The sequence below is a fragment of the Populus trichocarpa genome, chromosome 11 (assembly GCF_000002775.5).
Source record: "Populus trichocarpa isolate Nisqually-1 chromosome 11, P.trichocarpa_v4.1, whole genome shotgun sequence".
Lineage (NCBI taxonomy): Eukaryota > Viridiplantae > Streptophyta > Magnoliopsida > Malpighiales > Salicaceae > Populus > Populus trichocarpa.
The window spans coordinates 14,530,244-14,554,055 of NC_037295.2; the positions used below are offsets into that span (position 1 = coordinate 14,530,244).

The 23,812-nt window shown below is 29.9% G+C and overlaps 1 protein-coding gene across 2 annotated transcripts; it reads right to left on the minus strand.

Moving 5' to 3' along the window:
- Positions 1–778: 778 nt before the first annotated feature.
- On the minus strand, positions 779–5,087 carry LOC7462312 (probable aminotransferase TAT2). Of its 2 annotated transcripts, none has more exons than XM_024611718.2 (7): positions 4,490–5,087; positions 3,392–3,839; positions 3,062–3,280; positions 2,595–2,654; positions 1,897–2,052; positions 1,710–1,803; positions 779–1,158 (listed from the first exon to the last, which is right to left on the minus strand). In XM_024611718.2, the coding sequence occupies exons 1-7, from the start codon at positions 4,744–4,746 to the stop codon at positions 1,031–1,033; spliced, it is 1,362 nt and encodes a 453-aa protein (XP_024467486.2). In that variant the 5' UTR covers positions 4,747–5,087; the 3' UTR covers positions 779–1,030. The 2 variants fall into 2 exon arrangements, with proteins under 2 accessions (XP_024467486.2, XP_002317481.2); XM_002317445.3 differs by having other exon boundaries at positions 3,392–3,731; positions 4,490–5,084.
- Positions 5,088–23,812: the final 18,725 nt, after the last annotated feature.

Below are 23,812 nucleotides of genomic sequence, written 5' to 3' on the forward strand. Positions count from 1 at the left end.
AGCAAAGAAACATATATTTGTAAATCCATGATGATAGATTAACGATATATTTTTCTTACAGAACATTTTTTCTTTATTCATAATAATAATAATAATAATCCATTTCACTCTACTCCACACAATAAAAGTCAAAAAGACGATATATGTTTTTATCATTATACATACCTTTGTTATTATGACACCACAATAACACCAATAAAAAATAATCCTGAGGGGTGTAGCTTAACTGGTCAAGTTCTGAGTTTGCTTCTTAAAGGTTACTAATTTAAGTCTCACAAACCTCATGGCCACTGGAAGTTTACATGATCATTAACTTTAAGGCTCGTGAGATTAGTTGAGGTGCGCGGGAATTTCCCCACAAAACAATAATATCATGGAATAATAAGATGAAGACAATTTTCTTGAGCCAAAAAAACCAAAGCTTTTGTTGAAGAAAAGAAAGAGATAATAAAGAGAAGTTGTAGGGTTTTTAAGAGCAAAGAAATAGAGGTATTTTGGAAGAATACTTTTTCTATTTTGAATCGCTATAGCAAATAAAATGGTCCCACTCTGAATTGTTTTTGCTATTTTTTAAATTTAAAATTCAAATTAATACCTTTAAAAAATTATAAATATAAAAATTGATGTAACCTTTGGAATTAAATTCAATTGAAAAAACCATGTCTATTATAATAATGTCAAGCGGAATCTATGACAGCATTTGGCATGATAATATGCATACTTGGAGCTAAAAACAAAATGTTGCAGGCTCATTGTTCTTCCTCCTCGTTCAAGTATCTAGAGAACGCACAGAAAAGTTATTGTTCTTCCTCCTTGTAAAGAGCTTTCGTTACAAGCTCATTGTCCAACAAAACATGAATAAGGCCACTGATATATTATGTTGTATGTTTATTAACAACGTAGTCTTGATGACTACAAGCTTTGCTGGGGATCTGTAAAAATATGGTCATCTAACTTTACAACAGCTTCACCATGAAAAGGAACCTATAAATTGCAGGCAAATGTCCTATAATTTGGTTGACTCTGAACGCTAGTATCTTTCAAACTGTTTGCTATGCCTTAGACAGAACGATTTCACTCTCCCTAAAGCTTCTTCTAGGGATACTGGATCAACGGCAAAAGTCATACGGAGCCAATTCTTTAGCCCCACAGCAGTTCCTGCAAAAGTAACATACTTCTTGATTATTAATGGCTGTTTGTCACCCTCTAAAAACTGGGAAAACAAAATGGCTGGTTCTTCAGGTTTTCTATGATTTTGTCTATGAATTTGTCATTTGCAGCTCGGTCAATGCAATGATGTATATCATGACACTAACATCAACTTGGAAGCAAGTCACAACCAGCTTCTGGCAGGACTACTGGTTTTTAAACCACAAAAATGGCAAACTAATCCTGACAAAAGAGAGGTTTGGAGAAAGATTATCAACACAAATTATAACAATCTGCCTGTTTAAGTTGCCTAGCACCTACCTATTCACAGCGGACTCCTATATGTTGAGCTATGCTTTATCAGTAGTAGTAAATGCTATTAGTAAAACACTTAAACGTGAACTCAATCTCTTTTTGTGGTATTAGAATCAATTCCTTCTTGCCTGATAAAATCTTTTTCAGGAACTTGAAGCTTCTGGACAGAATTTGATTATTTTTTATAATTATTAAGAAATGAGCCATTAAGAAATAATCTATATGTTTAATTGTTCATTTCTTACCTGGAAGAATGATGACAAATTCCTCTCTGGCCAGTTTGAAGCAGAAGTCAATATCGTCACTGATATCTTCTAGTAGTGAAAGATTTAATTTCATCTGCATTTCATAGCCAGTTTGATTAGTGTAACTCCATTTATATTTCCACTAATTGGAATACATTTAGAGTTGCAAATTGTGCTCTTTCCTTACCATCAAAGCCATTGATCCCTCTGGCTTGTATGGGCAAGAAATGCAAGGGATCTCCTTTATCCTATCACAACATATATCTGAGGACTGCTTCAGTATGTTGATAGTTCTCTTGAAGAAAACCTCATCAGTTAGCTCAAGAATGCCAGGAACTGCTGCCTAACAAACCAAAACATTATTGACAAGAGAACAAAATAAGCAGACTACTCTTGCTATATCTAAAATTTGGTTGCAGATTTACAATATTAACTCTGGAAGTAGTCTATATAGTCTATGCACACTAAACTTTTTTGAGCTCTGGATTGCTATTTGTTGAGGTGGAGCAATAAACAAGCAATAGCTTGATCAATAACATGCTGCAATGCCTAACACTCTTAACTAAAGTTTGCCACAGTGATTTAATCATTTCTAAGATTAGCAGTAGTTAAGAAACGTAGATCAATGTCCCTCCACGCCTACCTGACCTCCTTTCTCATGAATTTAATATTATAAATGAGTTTTACGTATTTTCAATTGCTTTTCAACAAATCTATGTGAAAAGCTAGAAGAATCTTCCTATTTAAAGCTTTCAACAGCAGAGACTGCAAATTTCATCATCCAGATGCAATCAAACCAAAATTAAACCTAACCAAAAGTTGGGAATTCTTTTTTTCTTAAGAAGATTGGGAGTAGTATTCAATCATGCATTCCAATGTACTAACCTGGATGAAGGTTGCAGGTCCTCCCAAAATGTCGAAGTACTTCTTAATACGTTCAACAACCTAAAAAGAAAGAGAATGTTTAGCAACTTGGCTGAGTAAAATTCAAGTCATGTTACATTCCAAATATTCAACCATGATGTGAAAATTCCACAATGAATTAGGCAATATTTTTACATTACAAAAGTGTTGTATACTGCTATAAACAAAGATATCCAGATTAAGCACATCAAAACCAAATATTTGTTGACTGAGAAAAAGTGAATTGAGAGAGAGATAATGCAACTCAATTTTTCTATGCTTGAAGTTGTCAAGAACTCGAAAAGCAGCATTGAATCTCTTTGGAAGAGACAAATCTTGCCAATGCAAACACTTGTAGGCAACGGAATCCATAATTGAGGAACTTATACAAACACTAGTACAGCAATGCGATGCCAGAGCACACAAATATAGGAGATCAGGGAGTCAACCTTGGGATTTCTAAACATGCCAGATGGATCACTTGTCACAAACCAACCAAGTCGCCATCCAGGTACAATCCACCTCTTTGAAAGAGAACCAAGGGTAAGAACAGGAACAATGGATCCAAAAACTCCCATTGGCACAAATGGATTACGACCAAAGGCAAGGTGTCCATACACTTCATCAGCAATAACAAGAGTTTTGAGCTTTTCAGCAGTTTCTGCAATCTAAATCCAATATACAAGCAAACAAGAGATTACATCAGATCAAAATCATGATCTTTTGGTGGTATCCACTGCAAGATGCTTCAACTTGAATCAAAACACTTAACTGCTAACCTTTTTCAAATGTTGGTAAGAGTATACATTGCCGCAAGGATTCCCAGGATTTATAATAACCAATGCAACAGTGTTCTGATCTGCAAGGGCTTCGACAGCATCAAGATCAACCTCCCAGCCTTTCTCTGGGAGAAGATCAAAATGCCGAACTTCAAGATGCCTAAAAGCTGCACAAAGTTCATAAATTGGGAAGCCTGGCCTTGGAAGCAAGATATTTGCACCAGGGCGAGCAAGCATCGCCAAAGCAACATCAATAGCTTGAGTGCAACCGGATGTTATAAAAACATCATCAGATGATAACTTGTAAGGAAGATCACGAGATAGGTATTCAGCAATCGCCCTACAGAAGAGTAAGCATATTATAATCAAGTAGAAACTGATAAGCTCTATGGTTGCTTGCAGACTCTCAAAGTTGAACATGGAGGTATGTACTTTCAGATGCTTTCTACTGCAACCAAGTAAGAGTAAACAGGCTGAACATAATGCAAATTGGTACTTTTAGATTGCTTTAGTGTCTAAGATGTGCAGCCTTTTCATTTCTTCAAACTGGAAGAGAAAGAAAAACATTTAAAGCCAGAAGAATCAATATCAAGTGGTTACTTCTAGATTATTTCAACAGAAACTGTAGCAGAAAGGTAATTAGTACTAAATGAATCAAGCCCTGATAGTATTTCTGGATTATTTTCAGCTGCAACAGCAATAAGAAATTAAGCTAATTAAAGATACCCAGATCATTCCTTTTAATTAATTTCATTTGAAAGCATAAGAATAAAGAAATTGAAACAAGTCAGGGAGGAAGCCACCATAGGTATAACAATTGTAAGCAAAAGGAATTACAGCTATAATAAATTATTTCAACAAAGAAGAAGCAGAAACAGTTGTTTCTTGCCAAGTAAATTCATAAAACTGGAATACATGCAAGCAATGAAGATTGGTCTCCAGAATTAAAGTTAATTTAGCTAGCAATCCACAAAAACCAGATTTTACAAAATAATAATCCAGAAATTAACGAAGTAAAACTCCATATCATGAATTGCATGGAACAAATACATTCAATAGAAGAGCCAAAAAAACAATGAAAGGAAATTAGAAAATTACCTTCTTGTTTGAGGAAGGCCTACAGTAGGTGCATAACCATTGAACTTGTCAGATTGAAGAGCATCAACAACAGCTTCTTGAGCAACATGTGTGGTGTGAAAGCAAGAATGAGCAGTAGGGTCGCCCATGCCCAGTGAAATCACACTCCTACTATGATTATTATTATCAATGCTTTCCATTAGCAGACTTAGAATTCCTTTGATGGTAATGTTTTTAGGTGTATCCATTTCATAACCATTCACTGCCCCATCCTCCATGCTTTAAATTTATTTTTCAGGTCCCTGCTCTGATTGAACCTTGCTTCTTTTATGGATTGGAAACTGGGTTTTCGGTTCTCTTTAATTTACCAAACAGTGGAACGAGAGAAAATGAGTTTGAAGATAGAACGGGTAGGCAGTCAAAGTGAGTGCTTGCTTAAGACCACACATTGAAGTGGTTCCTGAACCAGCCTGTCTTTGCATGAGAACAAATTTGGCTGCTGATCTGGACAGAGCATTGATACAAAGCCAAGAAAACACGAAACAAAATCTCAACTAGTTACCAGGTAGCCAAGATTCTACGGTTCATGCTTCAAAATGTCTCAGATAGATTGTCGTTTTAGCTGGGGGAGTTATAAATAATTAAATATGAATCCACTCCGCAATTTCGACATAACAATGAAATTAATTAATCAGTTTTCGGATGAACTTATCTTAATGATGTAGTTATCCATAGCAATGTTTTTAAAATCCCGTTGTACTAGTCGTTATGTGATGCGAAACAATATTAATTGTGGACAAAATCTATAATATTTGAGTTAGAAGTACGAGGAGCAACTTTTAGGTACCCTATTAAAATTGCAATATTAAAAAAAAAGGGGGTCAAAATAAATTTAATATGCAATTACATCCTATAATATGGTATGAGATATCGTTATAATGGACTGTCGGTGTTTCTTGATGAGCATTGCAATTGTGACCTATGTAGGGAATTATTATCATGCTGGTTGTACTAACTAGATTATTCACCTATGTTATACTACCAGTCGGATTAAATTTTTCTTTAACATAAAAAAATATTTAAATGTTGCTATTTTTTTTTCAGAGAATAATTGACCTAATACTACCCGATTGAATCAGCGGGTCCAAAAACAATTCACACAACTCATAAAAATATAGTTTTATTAAAAAAAATTAAGATGATATATTTCTTTAATATTAAGATAACAATATATTAGATTGACGTAAATTAACTCAGGTTAACATGTCAAATATACGACTTGGGTCTTGAGATTATAATAATCTCATAGAAAGCAAATCAAAATAAAATTTAAAGCTTAATTATCAATCGAACTAATGTTGAAGAATGAAATTAAAAAAAATCAATAAAAAAAGATTTAAAAAAGCAACTCAAGTTAACTAGTCAAACCCACGACCCGGGTCATAAGATTGAGATAACCCAATAAAAAGCAAATTGATTAAAAAAGAAATCAATTAAAAAAAAACATTGAAAACGATCCGAGTCAATCCATCAAACTCATGATTCAGGTCATCAGACCGTGATAATCTTATAGAAAGAAAATAAAAAAAAAATGACTTGATTTAATCTAGGTTAACCTATCAAATCCGCGATTTTAGTTATGAGACTAAGATAACCCCATAGAGAGCAAACAAAAACAAATTATAAAGCTCTTTGAAAAAATCATCATTGTTAGACCCAATGTTGAATGATGCAATCCGTAAACATTTTAATTAAAAAAATGACACAAAAAATTGAGTCAAATCAACCTAGGTTAACCCGTTAAGCAGTATTCTCGAGTATGATGCCGAGATAACCTAATAAAAAGATAACTCAAATAAATCATGAAACTTAATTTTCAATCAAACATAATATTAAATGATGAATCAGGAAAACAAATCAATAAAAAATAAAAAAATAAACTGAGTCAATTGGGTTAACTCGTCAAACCCTTGACTCGGATCATAAGACGGGAACAACCCAATAAAGAGAAAATTCAATGTTGAAGATCCCATGACCCGGGTCATGAGACTGAGATGACCTCTTAGAAAAAATTAAAAAAAAAATCACTCGATTTAACTGTGGTTAAAATGCGAAAAATAGTGACATTAATCATGAGACCAAGATATCCTCATAGAAAGTAAATAAAAATGGATTATAAAACTCAATTTCTAACCGGCTCATTGTTAAACAATGAAATTGAAAAAAAAAATCAATTAAAAATAAAACACAAAAACCGACTCGAGTCTATTTGGGTTAACCCTTTAAGCACTATTCCCAAGTTATGAAGCCGAAATAACATAATATAAAGCAAACAAAAAAAAGTCATGATATCTAATTCCCAATTAACTCAATATTAAAGGATAAAAATGTAAAAAAATTAAGAAAAAAAAATTAAGTCAATCGGGTTAACCTACTAAACATGTGATTCATGTCATGAGATTGTGATAACTTAATTAAAAAAATGTGTCATGGTTAACCTATACTATTCCCAACTATTGGCCAAAATTCATCATCACAAGCTGCGGAATTTGACTATAAAGGCTGATCAAATCAACCTTTTTAGGGCGGCGTTGTGGTGGCTACAGAAGCGACCAGCTGGCAGGAATCATGTTGGGGTGTAGTACAGTGTCGGGCCTTGAGACTGATGTCTTGTTTGTCTTATTTGGTGAAGAGATAAGGTATTAAATGCATTTGAAAAGTAGTCATCTAAGCAACTTTTCGAGTACAAAATGTTGAAAATGATAAACAGTGGCCACACGACAAGCCGTCTGGCACCCTTTTTTTTGTGTTGGTCGAAATAACATCGTTTTATACCAAAACAACCCATTTTGATCAAAACATACCGTTTCATTTAAATGAAACGGCGTCATTTTGACACCCTCGGGGTTTTAATTTGGGATTTGACTAAAATTCAATTTAGTCATTTGTCTTTTGATTTCTTTTAATTGCATCTCTAATTGATTTCAAACTTTTAATTTTATACGATTTTACCCTTGTCAACCTCAAATATCAACCCTAAGTTCAGCGCCTTTTCATTTGCAATTTTCTTCAATTTCACCACTGTTTTCAACCAAATTGAGTTCTCAAAGTTTAGCGTCTTTTTTAAAAAGGTTATTGGTTGTGAATTTCTTCAATTTGACCCTTAATTGACCTTAAACTTTGATTTTCTTGCAATTTTATAGTTGATTTCACTTAATTGACTTCGTAAAACATAAATTTAATCCTCTAAAATTCCAATCTTCTCGATTAAGTTCAAATTGGACTTCCAAACTTATTTTTTCACAAATTAAGTCCCTAATAAATTTAATGTAACCCATTAAAAGTATAATTAAGTCCTTGCACCTAAATAAATATTTTAATTTGATCCAAATTAATTCTTAAACATAATTAAACCTTTAATTTGGCCTATGATTAAATAAAATTGGCCTATTAAAAATCTAATTAAGCCTCTAGACTTATTTTTTATACAGATTCATCCAATAATCATTTAATTTGACATTGAATCTGCATTGTCTCTTTAGTCTTTGGTACGTATGATTGGGCTCTTAATTTTGTCTAAAACTCCAGCTTGATTCATTTATACATTTGAAACCCTTCTTAACATGCTTTTGTCAAGTTGTTAGTATTTTATTATTGTTGTTGTTGCTATTTTTATTATTATTAAAAGGAAAAGGATAAATTTTGAGAGGAAAACCTAAAAATAGATTTTTACAATATCGATGTTGTGTTATGTGAGATTGAGGACATTAATACCATAATTCTTCAATTCTTTATGTTTGTTTTGGATTTAAAACTTGCTTAATAAATTATAAAAAAATATTGAATTGTTGAATGATAAAATAAAAAAAAACTAAACATAAAAAGAAAAAAGAAAACACAAAACACTATTATTAGATAGTTAATGCTTGTAGTTGTAAAGACAAGGAAATATTTTGTTTTCTTTCTTGACATAAGAGGAAGTCAAAAAGTATTTTCATCCTTTTGTTTTTAATCAATAGTATTGTTAGATGTTAGTATTAAAATATTTTTCTTTATACTCCATTATGAAATATTAAATAGAATTGATCAAATTAAGTAATGGTTACTTCAAATCATTAAATTATTATGATATTCTTTTGTTTTTAATGTCGTGTAATGCAACTAAAAGGTTTTTCATATATACCAACTCACTCACAAGAAGGTTGAATTGCAGAGTGACTCTTTGGGTACATTGCTCCCGTGAAATCTTCGACAAATAAAAAATTGTTGTGATTTATTGTTTTTTTTTCAAGAAATTCAAAAATAGAAAGAGAAAGATTTCATTTATACATTTGAAATCCTTCTTAATGTGCTTTTGTCAAGTTGCTAGTCTTTTATTGTTGTTGTTGTTGTTATAAGAAAAATAATAAATTTGAGGGGAAAACCTAAAAAACGATTATGACAATATCGATGTTATGTTATGTGAGATTGAGGGCATTGATACCATAATTCTTCAATTCTTTATGTTTGTTTTGGATTTAAAACTTGCTTAATAAATTATAAAATAAATATTGAATTATTGAATGATAAAATAAAAAATTTAAACATAAAAAAAAACACAAAACATTATTATTAGATAGTTAATGCTTGTAGTGGTAAAGACAACGAAATATTTTTGACATAAGAGGAAGTCAAAAAGTCTTTTCATCCTTTTGTTTTCAATCAATAGTATTATTAGATGTTATTAGTACTAACAATTGTAACCCTTTAATGCAATTTAGACATAAGATTAAGGGCCATTAGAAACATAAAATTATTATGATATTTTTTTGTTTTTAATGACGTGTAATGCAACTAAAAGGTTTTTCTTGATACATTGCTCGCGTGAAATTATTGACAAATAAAAAATTGCTGTGATTTATTGTTTCTTTTTCAAGAAATTCAAAAATAGAAAGAGAAAGATTTCTTGTTTTTATTTAAAAATATTATTGGTTGTATAATTTCGAAGGAAAAATAAAGTAATTTTTATAAATTTTATAAACAAGAAATCTGAAAACTATGAATGACGCAAACTGCCCCATCTTTCATTTTATTCGAAATATAGGAGAAGGCAAAATGAACACCACCTCTATAGTTGTCGATATATTTGTCTTTTCTATTTTTCTTTTTTTTTCATGTCCTTTTCCAATGCAAAAAGAAAATTAAACAATGGATGATCGTGGATTTGGTGAATCCACTACATCTATAGTTGTCTTCACATGCATTCTTAACGTTTTGTGATGTCGTTGGAATGGTATCTCAAAAAAAAAATTGTTTTAAATATTTTTAAATCATTTTATTAATAAAATAAAATAAAATATTATTTTAATATATTTCTAAACAAAAATATTTTTAAAAACAATCACTATTATAATATCAAATACTACATAAACCTAAATCATGAGTAATTTTTATTTAATATGACAATCGCGTAAATAAATATGAATAAGAAAATTAAGTAGACTAAAAAAGAAAGGAAAAAAAAAACTCTATTAATTGTGCTTGGAATCCAGCCCCGTCAACAATAAAGATGATACTAGTTGTTAGCCAAATAAGGGAAAATAATAAATATTTTCAAATAATAAAAATATTGCTTCAAATAAATTTTTTAAAAAGTATAATATGCATAAGTGGTGATCCAAATTAAGACGCAAAAATTGCTTTTCGTTAAGAGTTGGGCGTCATGGGCAACATGAGGATTCCCGTCATGTGACCCAATATTTTGGTGTTGCAATTGATTTTTGAATTAAATTCTTTAATTATTTTTCAAAATAATTTTTTATTTGAAAGTGAATTAAAGATATCAGCACATCAAAACTTTTTAAAAACCTAAAATAATATCAATTTAATATTTTTCAAATAAAATTTCTTTAAAAAAACATCTAAAAAGATAAATAGAAGTTACGTTAAACACCTATTATATCATAAACCTTTTCTTTTTTAAAAAAAAATGTTTTGAAATGGTTTTTTAAGAATGGAAAATAAAAAAAAATAACAATAGAGGTTGTTAATAACAAAAAAACATGATAAAGTTTAATATGGCCAGTAAAAATCTTGAAAATAGGTTTTTTTTAATATGACTACCAAAACTCTTGAAAATGTTTTTTTTTTAAGAAAATAAAGTGGCAAAGTGAAACGGTATTAAACTAGCCCAAAAAGATTAATTATATATTGCATTTTTAGACCAAATCTCTAAGAGTTAAAAAAAAAAATCTATATATCATGTCCTGTAAGTATGTGTTTGGTAATAAAATACATGGTGTTTTTATAAAAGTATGTTTTAATTGAAAATATATTAAAAATAATTTTTTTATATTTTCATATTTGTATATTAAAATTATCTCAAAATATATATAAAAAATATTAATGTAATTTTTTTCAAACAAAAAAACAATCAAAAACATTTTAGAAAACATATTAAATCATGTACACAAACACTCCTGTGCTGACACCGTACACTTCACTCACTACGTTCTAACACCGTTGAAATAACAACCTTATAGTTCACCCTTATGAGCATCAGAAAGTACATATTTTCTCAATAAATATATATATGTTTTTTTATACATTTTTATTTATTTATAATCATATTAATTTTTCCATTTAAATTTTTCTTATTGAAAATAGTACAAATAGTTAATAAAATAAAATAGATATAAATATATATATTTGGATTGAATAAGTGCCGTATAAAATATAATTAGTAAAAGTAACGAAAAAATTCAAATTATAAATGTAGAAATTTGATGTTAAATGCATTGAAGTTTAAGCAAATCGTTTTGCATTGGTGTGAGATCGAATACCACTTTTCTCACGTGTAAAGTTATTAATTGCATGCACACACCCATAAATCAAGAATAACATTTGTAAAGTTAATCACATTAATTAGCATAGGTCATCATATAAAAAATTATGTGTATTAGCATAATGCAATTATGATTCAAAATATTACAATAATAAAATTAAAAAAAATTACAAACAATCAAATTATAAAAAATAAAATACCGTATAATAAGGTATAGACAACTAGAGCAATAAAATATGATCTCTAATAATAATTTTTTCAGTTATAAAGAATATTTTGTTTAGTGTTTATGTAGCTTTTAGAAAAGTCATATCTATATATCTAAAACCTTTTATTTTTTAACATTATACAATATTTTTTTAATGATTCATTCCATAACTCTTTTAGCGTTAAGAAAATACAATGCAATGCAACTCATTTATGTACAAGAATCTCTAAAAAAAAAAGTGAATTAACCATTCTAAATTGCATTTAAAAATCTCTATAATATTTAAAGTATTTTTCTAAAATACAGATTAACTCTCGTAATTAGAGGCATAATGACAAGTTTGAATCAAAATATAAAGGTTATCATATTGAACATTTAGTACATTCATATTGGTTCACAAAGTAAATAAAATTAATAATCAAAATATTAATTGATGGAAAACAAATTAAACACTAAACCAATTTCCATGAAAAACAATCAACCATTTGGATCAAACATCAAGAATCAAACTTGCCAAAACAATTTTGATTTTTTTGAGCCCTTGGTAATTATTGCAGGGGAGAAGGTTCTAATATTATGTCACTATCTCATTGGACATAATCTAGAAAATAATACTTGGTCTCAAGTCTACAAAATAATAAATATATTAAACAAAAAAAAATAGAAACCCCAAATCCCTATATTTAAATTATAATTCCTATGTATTTGATTCACAACATGACATATAGCTAAGTAATGAGATTGATTAAAAAGAAATCCTAAAAAACAAACAAAATAATAGATTATAGAAAACTTAGAAGTCTAAATATTTCTAGAACTAGTAATTGAGTTCTAAATCCAAAAACATGAGTTTAAATAGTTTGTCTTAGTCAATGGCTAAGCAAAAAATAAAATAACATATAATTCAAAAGTAATACTAGAATAAAAAGAGAAGATAATTAGAAAAGCTAAATTCTCAAAATATGATCAATATGGAGCATTCTAGAGATCTGAATCATAAAAAAACATGAAAATAGGTCTTCAAAGTATAGTTTGATATTAAAATATTCTTAGATAGCTTTGGATATTTTTTTCATTATTTGAGCCTCTGAATAATCTTTCTGAAACTATTTGTGATAATAAAACACTTTAATAAAAAAATATTATAGCCTGTTAAATTAATAGCATAGTTATAAAACCCGAACCGGTCATTGACCCGGTAAAGTGACTGGGTCACGGGTCTTGTGGGTCAACTCGGGTCAACCCGGATAAAACACCAAGACACACATTAATATTGTTGTTTTAACATAAAATATCACATTAACATATATGCTAGCATAATTATCAAGAAAATATCACATTAATATATGTACTAGCATAATTAATTACCATCAATAGATTAGAATATGCATTTGTCTTCAAATAAACAAATATTTAACATAATTTAAAGATATTAAAGACAAGGATAATAAAATAACAAGTTGTTCTAGAAATAAATAAAGTAACATGATATATATAATGTGATAACATCTAAAATCCAGCTTGCATTAGAATCCATAAATCAACATCTTCAGCTGCATAAAAAAAGTAAAAGATTTTAGAACATGTTAAACACTTAACATTAGTAGAATTGTAAAACGAGAATGGTAAAATACAAGACCTCATTGGAATGAAAACACTTTTCTAACATAACATCTTTACTTGAGTTGAATATAGGCATTAAGTTCTTCAGTGTCCATAGGAGCAAAATTTGAATCAAATGTCAATGGAATTGAGCCAGCCTCATTAATGTCTATCGAAACATCATCATTCTCCTCTGTATCTTCATCATCACATTCATCTTCAATCTCATTTATATTTATCAAATCTACAATTGAAACATAATTAACCAATAAACATTACATGTTAAACAATAATTCATTTTCAAACAAAGTTATAACTAAAGGATCAAATCTTCTATTACCTTCATTTAAAGTATCTTGAATGGTCATGGTTGATAAATCACGGTGAAAGATTTCTACTTCTTCGGTTGTTAAAGATGATGAATTATCTTCTACTACCCAATTTTTAGTGTTAGAAAATGCCTCAAAATTAATTGGATCATAATTCCTTCATTTCCAATAATTTCTACAAAATCAAAGTTCAGGTACAAAATATAAGTATTAATGATGCTACTTAATAATATAAATGACTTTTAAAGAATTAGAGAAAAGAAAATACTTTTGTTTTAATCTCAAATTGTAGTGGACGTAAACTAGGTCATTGAGTCTGTGATGCTCCAATTGATTTCTCTTCTTAGAGTGGATGTGCTAAAAAATACTCCAATTCCTCTCACATCCTGAAGAACTACAAGTTTGACTTAAAACTCGTATAGCTAGCTTTTGGAAATTTGGAGCACAAGTTCCATATAGCACCCACCATTCATCTATATACAAAATTAATAAGTAAGATTATGTCAAGATAATATTTTTAAATTATATTGAATATGAAAATAATAATATACCTGGAGGTAAAAGGGTGCGATCATTTCTTGCGGACACTCTACCAAAGTCATGTTCTGCATTCCTAAACAACTTCATTTCACTTGTAAGCTTGCTTAGCAGAATTGCATTTTCATTTGCAGACTTCTCAACAACATCTAGAAGTCTGGAAATGGTGTTTGTATATCTATCCATTAGATTGACATCATATTGAAATCGAGGATTCAACCAAAATCCCGCTGCATAAAGCTTCCTATACAATTGTTCATCCCATCTATTGTTAATGATGTTTAGGAAAGGTTGCACCTTAGCCCTTTTCCTTTGAAATCTCCTCAACATTTCTTCCTTTACAGAATGGATAGCCTCATATAAATATCTCATAGCAGGTCTATCATCACTATCAACAATTCGTAGAACTCGAACTAATGGTTCGGTCATCCATACAATTGATGCACATTCTCCTCAAAATATAGAGTTCAACACACTATCAACGAACTTTTTTCCGTTATTATCTTTAGCATAAGCAGAGGAGACCCATTCTCTAGATGTCACCATAGCTCTCAAATTATCTTTGTGTACTAAAATGCTTTGCAAAGTAATGAAATTAGTAGCAAAGGGAGTAGGAGCTGGCTGAAGTATTTCTTTCCCTCTAGTGAACTTCCTCATCAAATGCAATGGATAGCAATGATTATAAATATACTTTGTAATACTAGAAGGATGATCAACAACAAAACAAATTGATTGTAGCTTACCAACATCTTGGAGTATGAGGTTGATGCAATTGGCAGCATAAGGAGACCAAAACATTGAAGGAAATTCTTCCACCAACAACTTGCTAGCAACAACATAATTAGAAGCATTGTCAGTCACCATACGCACAATATTTTCAGGCCCAACAAATAAAACAACCTCTCTAAACAACTTATACAACAACATAGCAACTTTTGGGGCCTCTGATGCATCTACTGTTTTTTAAAAAACAGTCCCTTTAGGACAATATACTAAGAAATTAATTAAATTTCTCCTCTTTTGATCTGTCATCCATCAGCCATCAATGTGCAACCAGTCTTCTTCCAAATTTCTCGATAACTCTCAACAAAAATCTTCATTTCATCAACCGCCTTTGCTAGGTAATAACCACGAAGAGCATGAAAATTTGGTCCTTTATAACCAGGACCCATGGTTGTTATACCATCTATAGCATGTTGATAGTAAATAGAGTTAGCAGTATTGAATGGCACACATGCATCAATCATCCATTTTGCTATAGCAAGATCACATCGTTCGATAACTTCTTTGTTTTTCCAACAACTTTGGAGAGACTTTTGAGCACCATGAGTTGTTCTTGGAATAAAATATGCCTCTAATGTTGCATTTTCTTTCTGTTTTCCACAACTTGTAGTTGATTGTTTAACAACATTAGTTATTTTACTCTTTCCTTTATTGGAAACCTTCGGTGGTAACATTTGCTTTTTACCATCGGCTTCATCATCATCATCGTCTTCACCTTTATCATCATCTTCTAATTGTTTAATCATCCTCTCTTTATGCTCTCTTTGTTCAGCACTATATGGGTTGAAATCTGCTTTCATTTCTCTAGCTCTCCTTTTCTTTTCAACATTCCCCTGAAGATTCAAAAACATTTGATGACGAACATCCGGAGAACATTTGCAACATTGTTCCACTTCTCCTTTCGCTCCAGCTAAATGTTGCTTGAATCGATTGATGTCTCCACCCGTAAAAGCTTTGGCACAATATAAACATACTAATTTGGTTTTCTTACATCCCACACTAAGTTCAGGAGCTTTTCTGCAATGACCCCATGCCAAATCTGTTTTTCCTCTTATACCACTTGATGTTGATATGGAAATTGAAGGTTCAAATGAATGAGCAGTTGAAGGATCACTACTTGGAGTGCTACCATGTTGAGAAGACATTTTAAGGAGTTGTAGTAAACCAAATCAATTCTAAATACCTAAGCACCCACATAAATTATACTAAGAATTTAAGTCCGCAATACTATTTAATTCACAAATCAATTCTTATAATCTATGGCAATAACAGACAAATCAAAATAGTAAAATTGACTTTAATTAATCAAATTGAACTAATAATCATCCACCACTCAAAAACCAACTAGTAAAACAATATCAAATTAATCAAAGGATAAATATAAAGATTGAACTAAACAGTTAAGAGAAAAATAATAAACTTATACTGGTTCTCTGTCTGGTAATAGTAAAATACTGAAGGCTAATGAGATATTAGTCTTATGATGAAGGGCTTAAGCCTCTGCTCTGGTAATACTGTATATTTGAATCTCCTCACGCCATCAAAAGGAGGAAATGATAGCCAAAATGGTAATGGAAACTTTGCTGTTCTAGTTAATTTCTTTGACCTGTATATTTTTTCTTTTAGTTTCTTAAGATCCCAAAGGATTTTCCCTATCAATGTTTACAAATCACAGGAAGGAAGTGATAAATCTTTATGCTGAAAAGGAAAGCAGTTGTGTATCTTTCACATCGCAATGCTCAGGATGCAACAAATGTGTAAATATAGTTGATGTTACTAATTTCACTTTGTAATGAAATTTAACATGTTTTTTTCCTCTCTTTTAAGAATTTGCTGGATGAAAAAAAATTATTTGTTTTCCCAAATGTCAGATAGGAATCAAAGTTACAAGGAGCAAAAGTAGCAATAACGCATATCAAAGATTCTGTGTTTATAAAGTAGTTTGCTTATAATTAATGGAGTTTTAGGCTTCGAAATTACCTTGGAAATTATTATAGCAGCAATGTTCTCTTAACAGCAAACTGAACCAGAAAAGTAAGCTCCCAGCACAACTAGCTGAAGCAAGACAGAAGAAGCCAATAATAAAATCATCACGATATTGTTATTAACCCAAGGGACAAGGGAGATCTGGATGGAGAAAGCGAAATATTCACCTCAATCATGATATTATTCGCTTGTAGAAGCTGGATGGGATCGATTCACCAGTGGTGCCTTTGGATCGATTAACCAGTGATAAATATTCACCTCAATCACGATATTTCTTCTTCTGCTCAAACAAAAATTAGGGCAGAGTTAAATGTTCTTCTGCTCGAACGACTTTTACTGTGAGTAAAGATCAGATGTATATATATGTCGGGTCTCACCCGGGTTGACCGGGTCATGGGTCGACCCGCCGGGTCGACCGGGTCTGACCAGTTTTTTACATTCACCGGTGTTTTGAGAAACCCGGACCGGTCCAGCCCCCGGGTCGACCCGCCGGGCCGGTCCGGGTTTTATAACTATGATTAATAGTGTGTTTGCTCTTCTAAGCTGCCTTATTGAAATTCTACCTATTAAGCTAGTTCATGAACTCTTCAATCATATTCTCCATGTTGTCTCCTCCATATTACTTAATTGTTTAGGTTGACTTAGTGTGCTTATCTATCTACAAATGCATTGTGTTGCTAAAGTTTAGAAAAGAATATTCATAAATCCTTTATAAAATCCCCTAAAAGAAGCTAAAGAATTTATTATCCATGTCAGAAGGGACACACTTTGGTACTCCAAGCAATCTCACAACTTCTATAACAATAGTATGGCAATATTTATAGCATTCAAATTTTTCTTGCATAGAATAAAATAATCCATCTTAAAAAATCAATCAACAATAATAAAAATATAATTTAGTCCTTGTTAGGTTTAGGATAACCTTAAAACAAAATCTCTAGGCAAGTCTTCCTAAATATTTTTAAGAATAGCTAAGGATATTTATATACATATATTATGAGTTTATCCTATGAAAGTCCGACAAATGTAACAATGTTGCACGTATACCCATATCCCTTTTCAAATATGGCTAATAATACATGTTAATAACAACATCAAGGATCTTTAATCGACCTTAATGTCATACCAAACCACCAATATACAAATATTTAATCACTTTCTCTTATAATGAAGAGTGTGCGATACAAAGCTAATTTTCACGCATTAGAAATCTCTCATGTATATGACATTCATCAACAAACTATTTTTTCTAACACTACTTCAAATATCTTGAAACTTTTCATCTTACATATACAATTCCCTTAAATAGTCAAAGAAAATGATATTACCCTACAAAGTCACTGATACTACAACTCTTTTATTTAAAGAATTAGTAACATCATTCTAAACCCTTAGTTTTTACACCATCTTTATTAGGAATCTTTGTAAAAAAATATCCATCTCGTATACATGTTTTTATCATTTTGTCTTTGGCTATTCAAGAACTTTCACGACTCATGATCTAAATAAAAACATGCATCTACATCAACTAAAGGCATACTCTACCATTAATCATATGAACTTTTTATTGATAAGGTATGGCTTTCAATATCTAATAGTTTGAATAAACATATAAAAAATTCTTATCATAAGTTGACCATTTCAATTTTGCATCACTTAACTTCTTACTAAGATATGCAATTAGCCTTTTTCTCTCAATATAAAATAACTTCAATGCTAACTTTACACACATCACACTCCACTTCAAACAACTTGTCAAAGTCAAGAATAACTAGCACTTAAGTAGTGCTAAAATTCTTTTTAAATAAAGCACAACTCTTTTTAGCCTCTCATCCTAGTTAAGATTTGCTTTCTTCATACATTTAGTAATTTAGTCAATTATGCTATTGAAAATATTAATAAACCTCTTATAAAAAGTAGCTAAACCATAGAAACTTAGTGTTTCACTTATATTTTTAGAGGTTGACCAATCATAAATTACTCTAACCTTCTCCTTATCAACATGGATGCCCTCCATACTAACAACATATCCTAGAAAATACAATATATCAATCATAAAAATAAGCTTTTTTAAATTCATATACAACTTATTATATATTAGCACATCCAACACAGGTCTCAAATGAATGATATGGTCTTTTTTTGTTTGATTATAAATCAAAATATCATTAAAGTATACAATCACAAACTTATTAATGAAAGAAGATCGAACCAAGTTCATTAGTTATAAGAATGTGTTGGGTGCGTTAGAAAGGCTAAACAACATTATTAATGAAAGAACATCAAACCTAGTTCATTAGTTATAAGAATATGTTGGGTGTGTTAGAAAGGCCAAACAACATCAGTAATCACTCAAATAACCTATATTTCTTCTTGACAGTTGATTTATATTCACCCCTTGATTGAATACAAATATAATGGTGCTAACTACATAGTTAAATCTTGAAAAATAACTAAGACCTATGCATTTAATCCAACATATCAATTAAATAAGGATAAAAAAATCATTAGTCTATCATGATCTTATTTATAGCATGAATATCGATATATATTCACCAATTTCCATCTTTCTTGGGTGTTAGCAATGTTGAAATTGTACACGAAATCATACTTTCTTAAATCTACTCTTTTTTCGGGTATTTTATAATTCTAACATAGTGTAATAAAAGTTTTGAAAAAATAACACATGTTAAAAAAGTAATTGGAAAATAGCACAGTATTGAGAATAACGGTTATTTCAAAAGTCATTTCTCAATCAAATTAATTAACAATTATAGAAGTAAATCTAGATTTTTATGAAGATCCAATGGCCAAGAAATGAAATTTAAGATCTAATGGCCAAGAAAAAATAGGTCACCAGGAACACATCATAGCTCTGTTTTCAACACACTTAATACAGTTAAAAAGATCTTAACAAAAAGAGTTTAGTCACACCTTGAAAGACCACCAAACATGAATTTTTAAGGGTTTTGTTAGGGGTTAATTTAGAGTTAATTACAACTTCGTTTAATGGTCTTCCAAGATGTAGTTAGAATTGTCTCGTCAAAATGTTTCTAACAATACCAAGTGTGTCAAAAATGGATCCTCGATGTATCCCTGGTGACCTATTTTTTTTTTTTTTTTTATCTTTCATCATTTCTCTCTCCTGCCACATCACCTTATCTCGTTAACCATTGAATCTTTATAAAATTTTGAGTTGACTTTTGATAAGGTTAATTATTTTACAAAAAAGGAAACATCATTACACAACTGTTATTCTCAATAGTGGTTGTGTATAGAATTGATATTAGGAAATGCAGTTGTGTTCAATTGTTATTAATAGCTCACTTGGTACATAATACTTTTGGCATATAGTCATTTAACATCTTAACAACAATATCAACTATCACTATATCAATATCTCTACTTTCAATGTTATGTTTTACGCATCAAAAGCGTGCACACTATCTATATGTTTATTTTATCTATAATAAAAGGTGTCAAACCATCCAAATACTTAATAATTATCTAGACCTTAGCCTCTAGCAAATAGTTATTCTCGATGACATTCATAAAGTAAATAGTGTATTTGATCCTAAGCACATTTTTGATATTTATGAAACATGTAATATTTAAAAGTCAATGGTAGAAACTGGTCCCTCAACAATTGTCTTATTCAAAACCAGGACACGACATATGGTCTACTTTGTATGACCAAATCATCTTAAACCCTCATTCACCAAGAAGAGGTTTCATTTTTAGTCTAATTGCATCCATTTATACCATCTTTTCTTCTAAAATCCTTACATACTTCATCACCATATTGCAATTAACAAGCTACTTTATGAAATCTTGTATTCCAAATCATTATTAAAAGGGACTATGTCAATTTTTAAATAAAACTTATTATAATCATAGTTAAATCTATCACGTCTCTCTCCATCTTCGCCACTATATCCAGAACATATTCACCTCCAATTGCTCATCTACCAAAATTCTCTACAAGAGGGATCGATTATGTAGATACATATCTAATGCCAGATGCATTGCAAGACAAATATCCTTATATTACCCCAACATTGGTCTAATCCATGTTAACATGGTTTTCAAGCATCCAATTAAATCAATTTACTATATCCTTGAATGTCCTCTCTACTTGACCAAACCTTTACTTTAGACCTCTAAGTGTTATTGTCTATATCTTTTAAGCCTTTTGAAGATCCTTCTCAGTGTCCCTAATGGCTTATATCCCTTGATCAATATCACTAGGATAGGTTTTATCACTATGATCCATTAGTCATGTTAATCTTGCTCTAATGCCACTTGATGCATCATATAGTGAAAGAGCAAGGTTTATTCACATAAAAAAAACTAAAAATAGAACATGGTAATAAACTATCAGGAAAACTGAAAAGTTCGAGTATTCTTGGAATTGATAACTAAATTTCAAATCCCAAAGCAAGAGTTTAAATACTTTGCTCTAGATAATCATGGTTTAAATTAAAAAAAAAAACATAAAATCTAAACAATCAAAGGTGGTTTAAAGATCCAAATCATAAAAAGGACCTAAAAATAGGTATTCAGAATAGATCTTGATCTTTAAAACAGGCTCATTTAGCCTTTGACAGGCTAAATTTTTTGACTTGATAAGAATTACGCTAATCAAATGCTCAAATAAAAAGTTATAATCCATCAAAGCAAAATTATGTTTGCCCTTCGAACTATCGTTCTAGACTTTTCGCCAATCAAGCTAGTCTATAATTTCTTTAGGCACATGCTCCATGTCAAGACACCATAACCACTATTCTTTGAGCTTTTTTGTTTTTATGTTTCAAACGAGCTTTTAAAAAAATTATTTTTTTATTTTTTTCTTTGTTTCAAATTAATATTTTTTTTTATATTTTCATATCATTTTAATGTACTGATATTAAAAAAAAATTAAAAATAAAAAAATATATTATTTTAATATATTTCCGAGTAAAAAACACTTTAAAAACTAACCACTACCACAATCCCAAAGTTTTGCTAACTTTAGCCTTCAAAGTTTTCCTAGTCATATTGATGAGTTTCAAAATATGGAACAACACAATAAACTCGACCCAACACGACACAACATAATAGTGAAAAACAATGGATGTCAAACAGGATATATGGTCCTGTTTGTTTTTGCGTTTCAAAAGCGTTTTTGAAAAAAATTAATTTTTATTTTTTTTTCTTTGCTTCAAATTAAATTTTTTTGTGTTTTTAGATCATTTTGTGCGCTGATATCAAAAATAATTTTTTAAAAATATAAAAATATTATTTTAATATATTTTTATATAAAAAATACTTTAAAAAATAACTACAACAACAAAAAAAAAAAATCATAATAATGGAAATGAACGTGCAAGTCACGGGATATTGTAGTTTAGCCGAAGAAAGATTGCATTGATGGTGATAGGACTAGATAAGACCATACACGTTTGAGCCAATCGCAGAATATGGCAAATTACCAGGCCAGACTAGTCATACGAAGAAATAGAGTCGTGGGAACGATGATCTTGATCCTCACCGACCGCTTTTAATGAAGGCGGAGAACTATTTTGGAGTGGCGTGTGAAAGCTACTCCCAAGACTTTGATGATTGTAAGCAATGATTTCACTATTATTACATCATATTCTTGAATGTCACTCTCATTTTGTGCCTGTTGATGTCCGGCCACTCTCATTTTCAAAAAAGAAATTGTTTTAATGTAGTTTTCTTCACTGTGTGGAAGAGATACGGTCCCATGAGCGCTTTTGTTTTTGCTGATAAAAAATTATTTTAAGAATTTATTTTTTTAACAAATTATTGATGCTGATCGGGGATGGCTTGTAGAAAAGTACAAACCTCACACGTCTATCCAACTGTGACCGCTCAATCAGATCAAGTCTAATCACGTCGTGATCCATTGTCCAGAAAATATGGCATGGAATCAATTGATGTATATATCGTGAAAAAAATATTATTTTCTAATGATCAGAAGACATCTGTGATTTTGTTCTTTAATAAAATAATAGTGGTTATTTTTTTAAATATTTATTTAAAAATATACTGTAATAATATTATTTTTGTTTTTTAAAATTTATTTTTAATATCAATGTATTAAAATAATTTAAAAATATTGAACAAAGTAATTCAAAGTAAGAAAAATATAAAGTGTTTTTTTCTTGGATATATATCAAAATAATATTTTTTATTTTTTAAAATTTATTTTAGCATAAATACATCAGAACAATCCAAAAACATAAATAATAATATGTTTTTTCAAAAAAATAATATAACCACTTTTTCCCTACCATTCAAAATATCTAATGCTAGCTTTTAACGATATTGAAATCTTTTCACCAGACACATTTGTTATTTTCAGATAAAATAGGAATAAATAATTATTTTTCATTCAGGAAACAACTATAATATTATTAGATACAAAAAAATTAAAATAGTGTGAAGGTGTATTTTTGGATTTTCACAAAGAGAGTTTTTGTTAAAGAAATATATTTTCCTAATTAATTTAAATTTTTAAGTTTTTAGAATATTAATTTTAATTACTTGAAGCTTATGTTCAAATAACCTGTTTTTAATAAAAATAAATATTTATTTCAAAAAATAAAATAAATACATAAATTAAAAATAAGAGTTTTGATGGGAGAAATACATTTTTTACAGAATTTAAATCCTTAACTTTTTTATAAATATTTATTTAATTATAACAATGACTTTACGGTATGACGTAGGTAATAAGACTAGAAACTACAAAATGCTAGATGATTACTAGTCATCATCACGCACTACGCTGCGGGATGAAAAACAATTTTGAACACGGCAAATAAAATTAATGGAAAAAAAAATACAAGTAAATGGATTCAAATAAAACTTGGCGTGCAATAATAATATATTTTAGATTTTTTTAAAAAATAATTTAAGATATCATGAACACTAATTAAAAAAACAAAAAACAAATACTTTAAAAATAATATTAAGATAACAACATATTGAATTGATCTATATTTTATAGCCTAACTCGCAAATCCTTAATAAGGATCATAAACTTCACCGGCTTCAATATTATTTTAAGA

What these genes read in the sequence shown, in the direction of transcription:
- LOC7462312 (XM_024611718.2), bottom strand. Translation starts at nt 4,746, where the DNA reads ATGGAGGATGGGGCAGTGAATGGTTATGAAATGGATACACCTAAAAAC. An exon ending in CTTACCAACATTTGAAAAAG is followed by an intron (nt 3,281 to 3,391) that starts GTTAGCAGTTAA and finishes TATTGGATTTAG; the next exon opens with ATTGCAGAAACTGCTGAAAA. An exon ending in GACCTGCAACCTTCATCCAG is followed by an intron (nt 2,053 to 2,594) that starts GTTAGTACATTG and finishes TTGGTTTGTTAG; the next exon opens with GCAGCAGTTCCTGGCATTCT.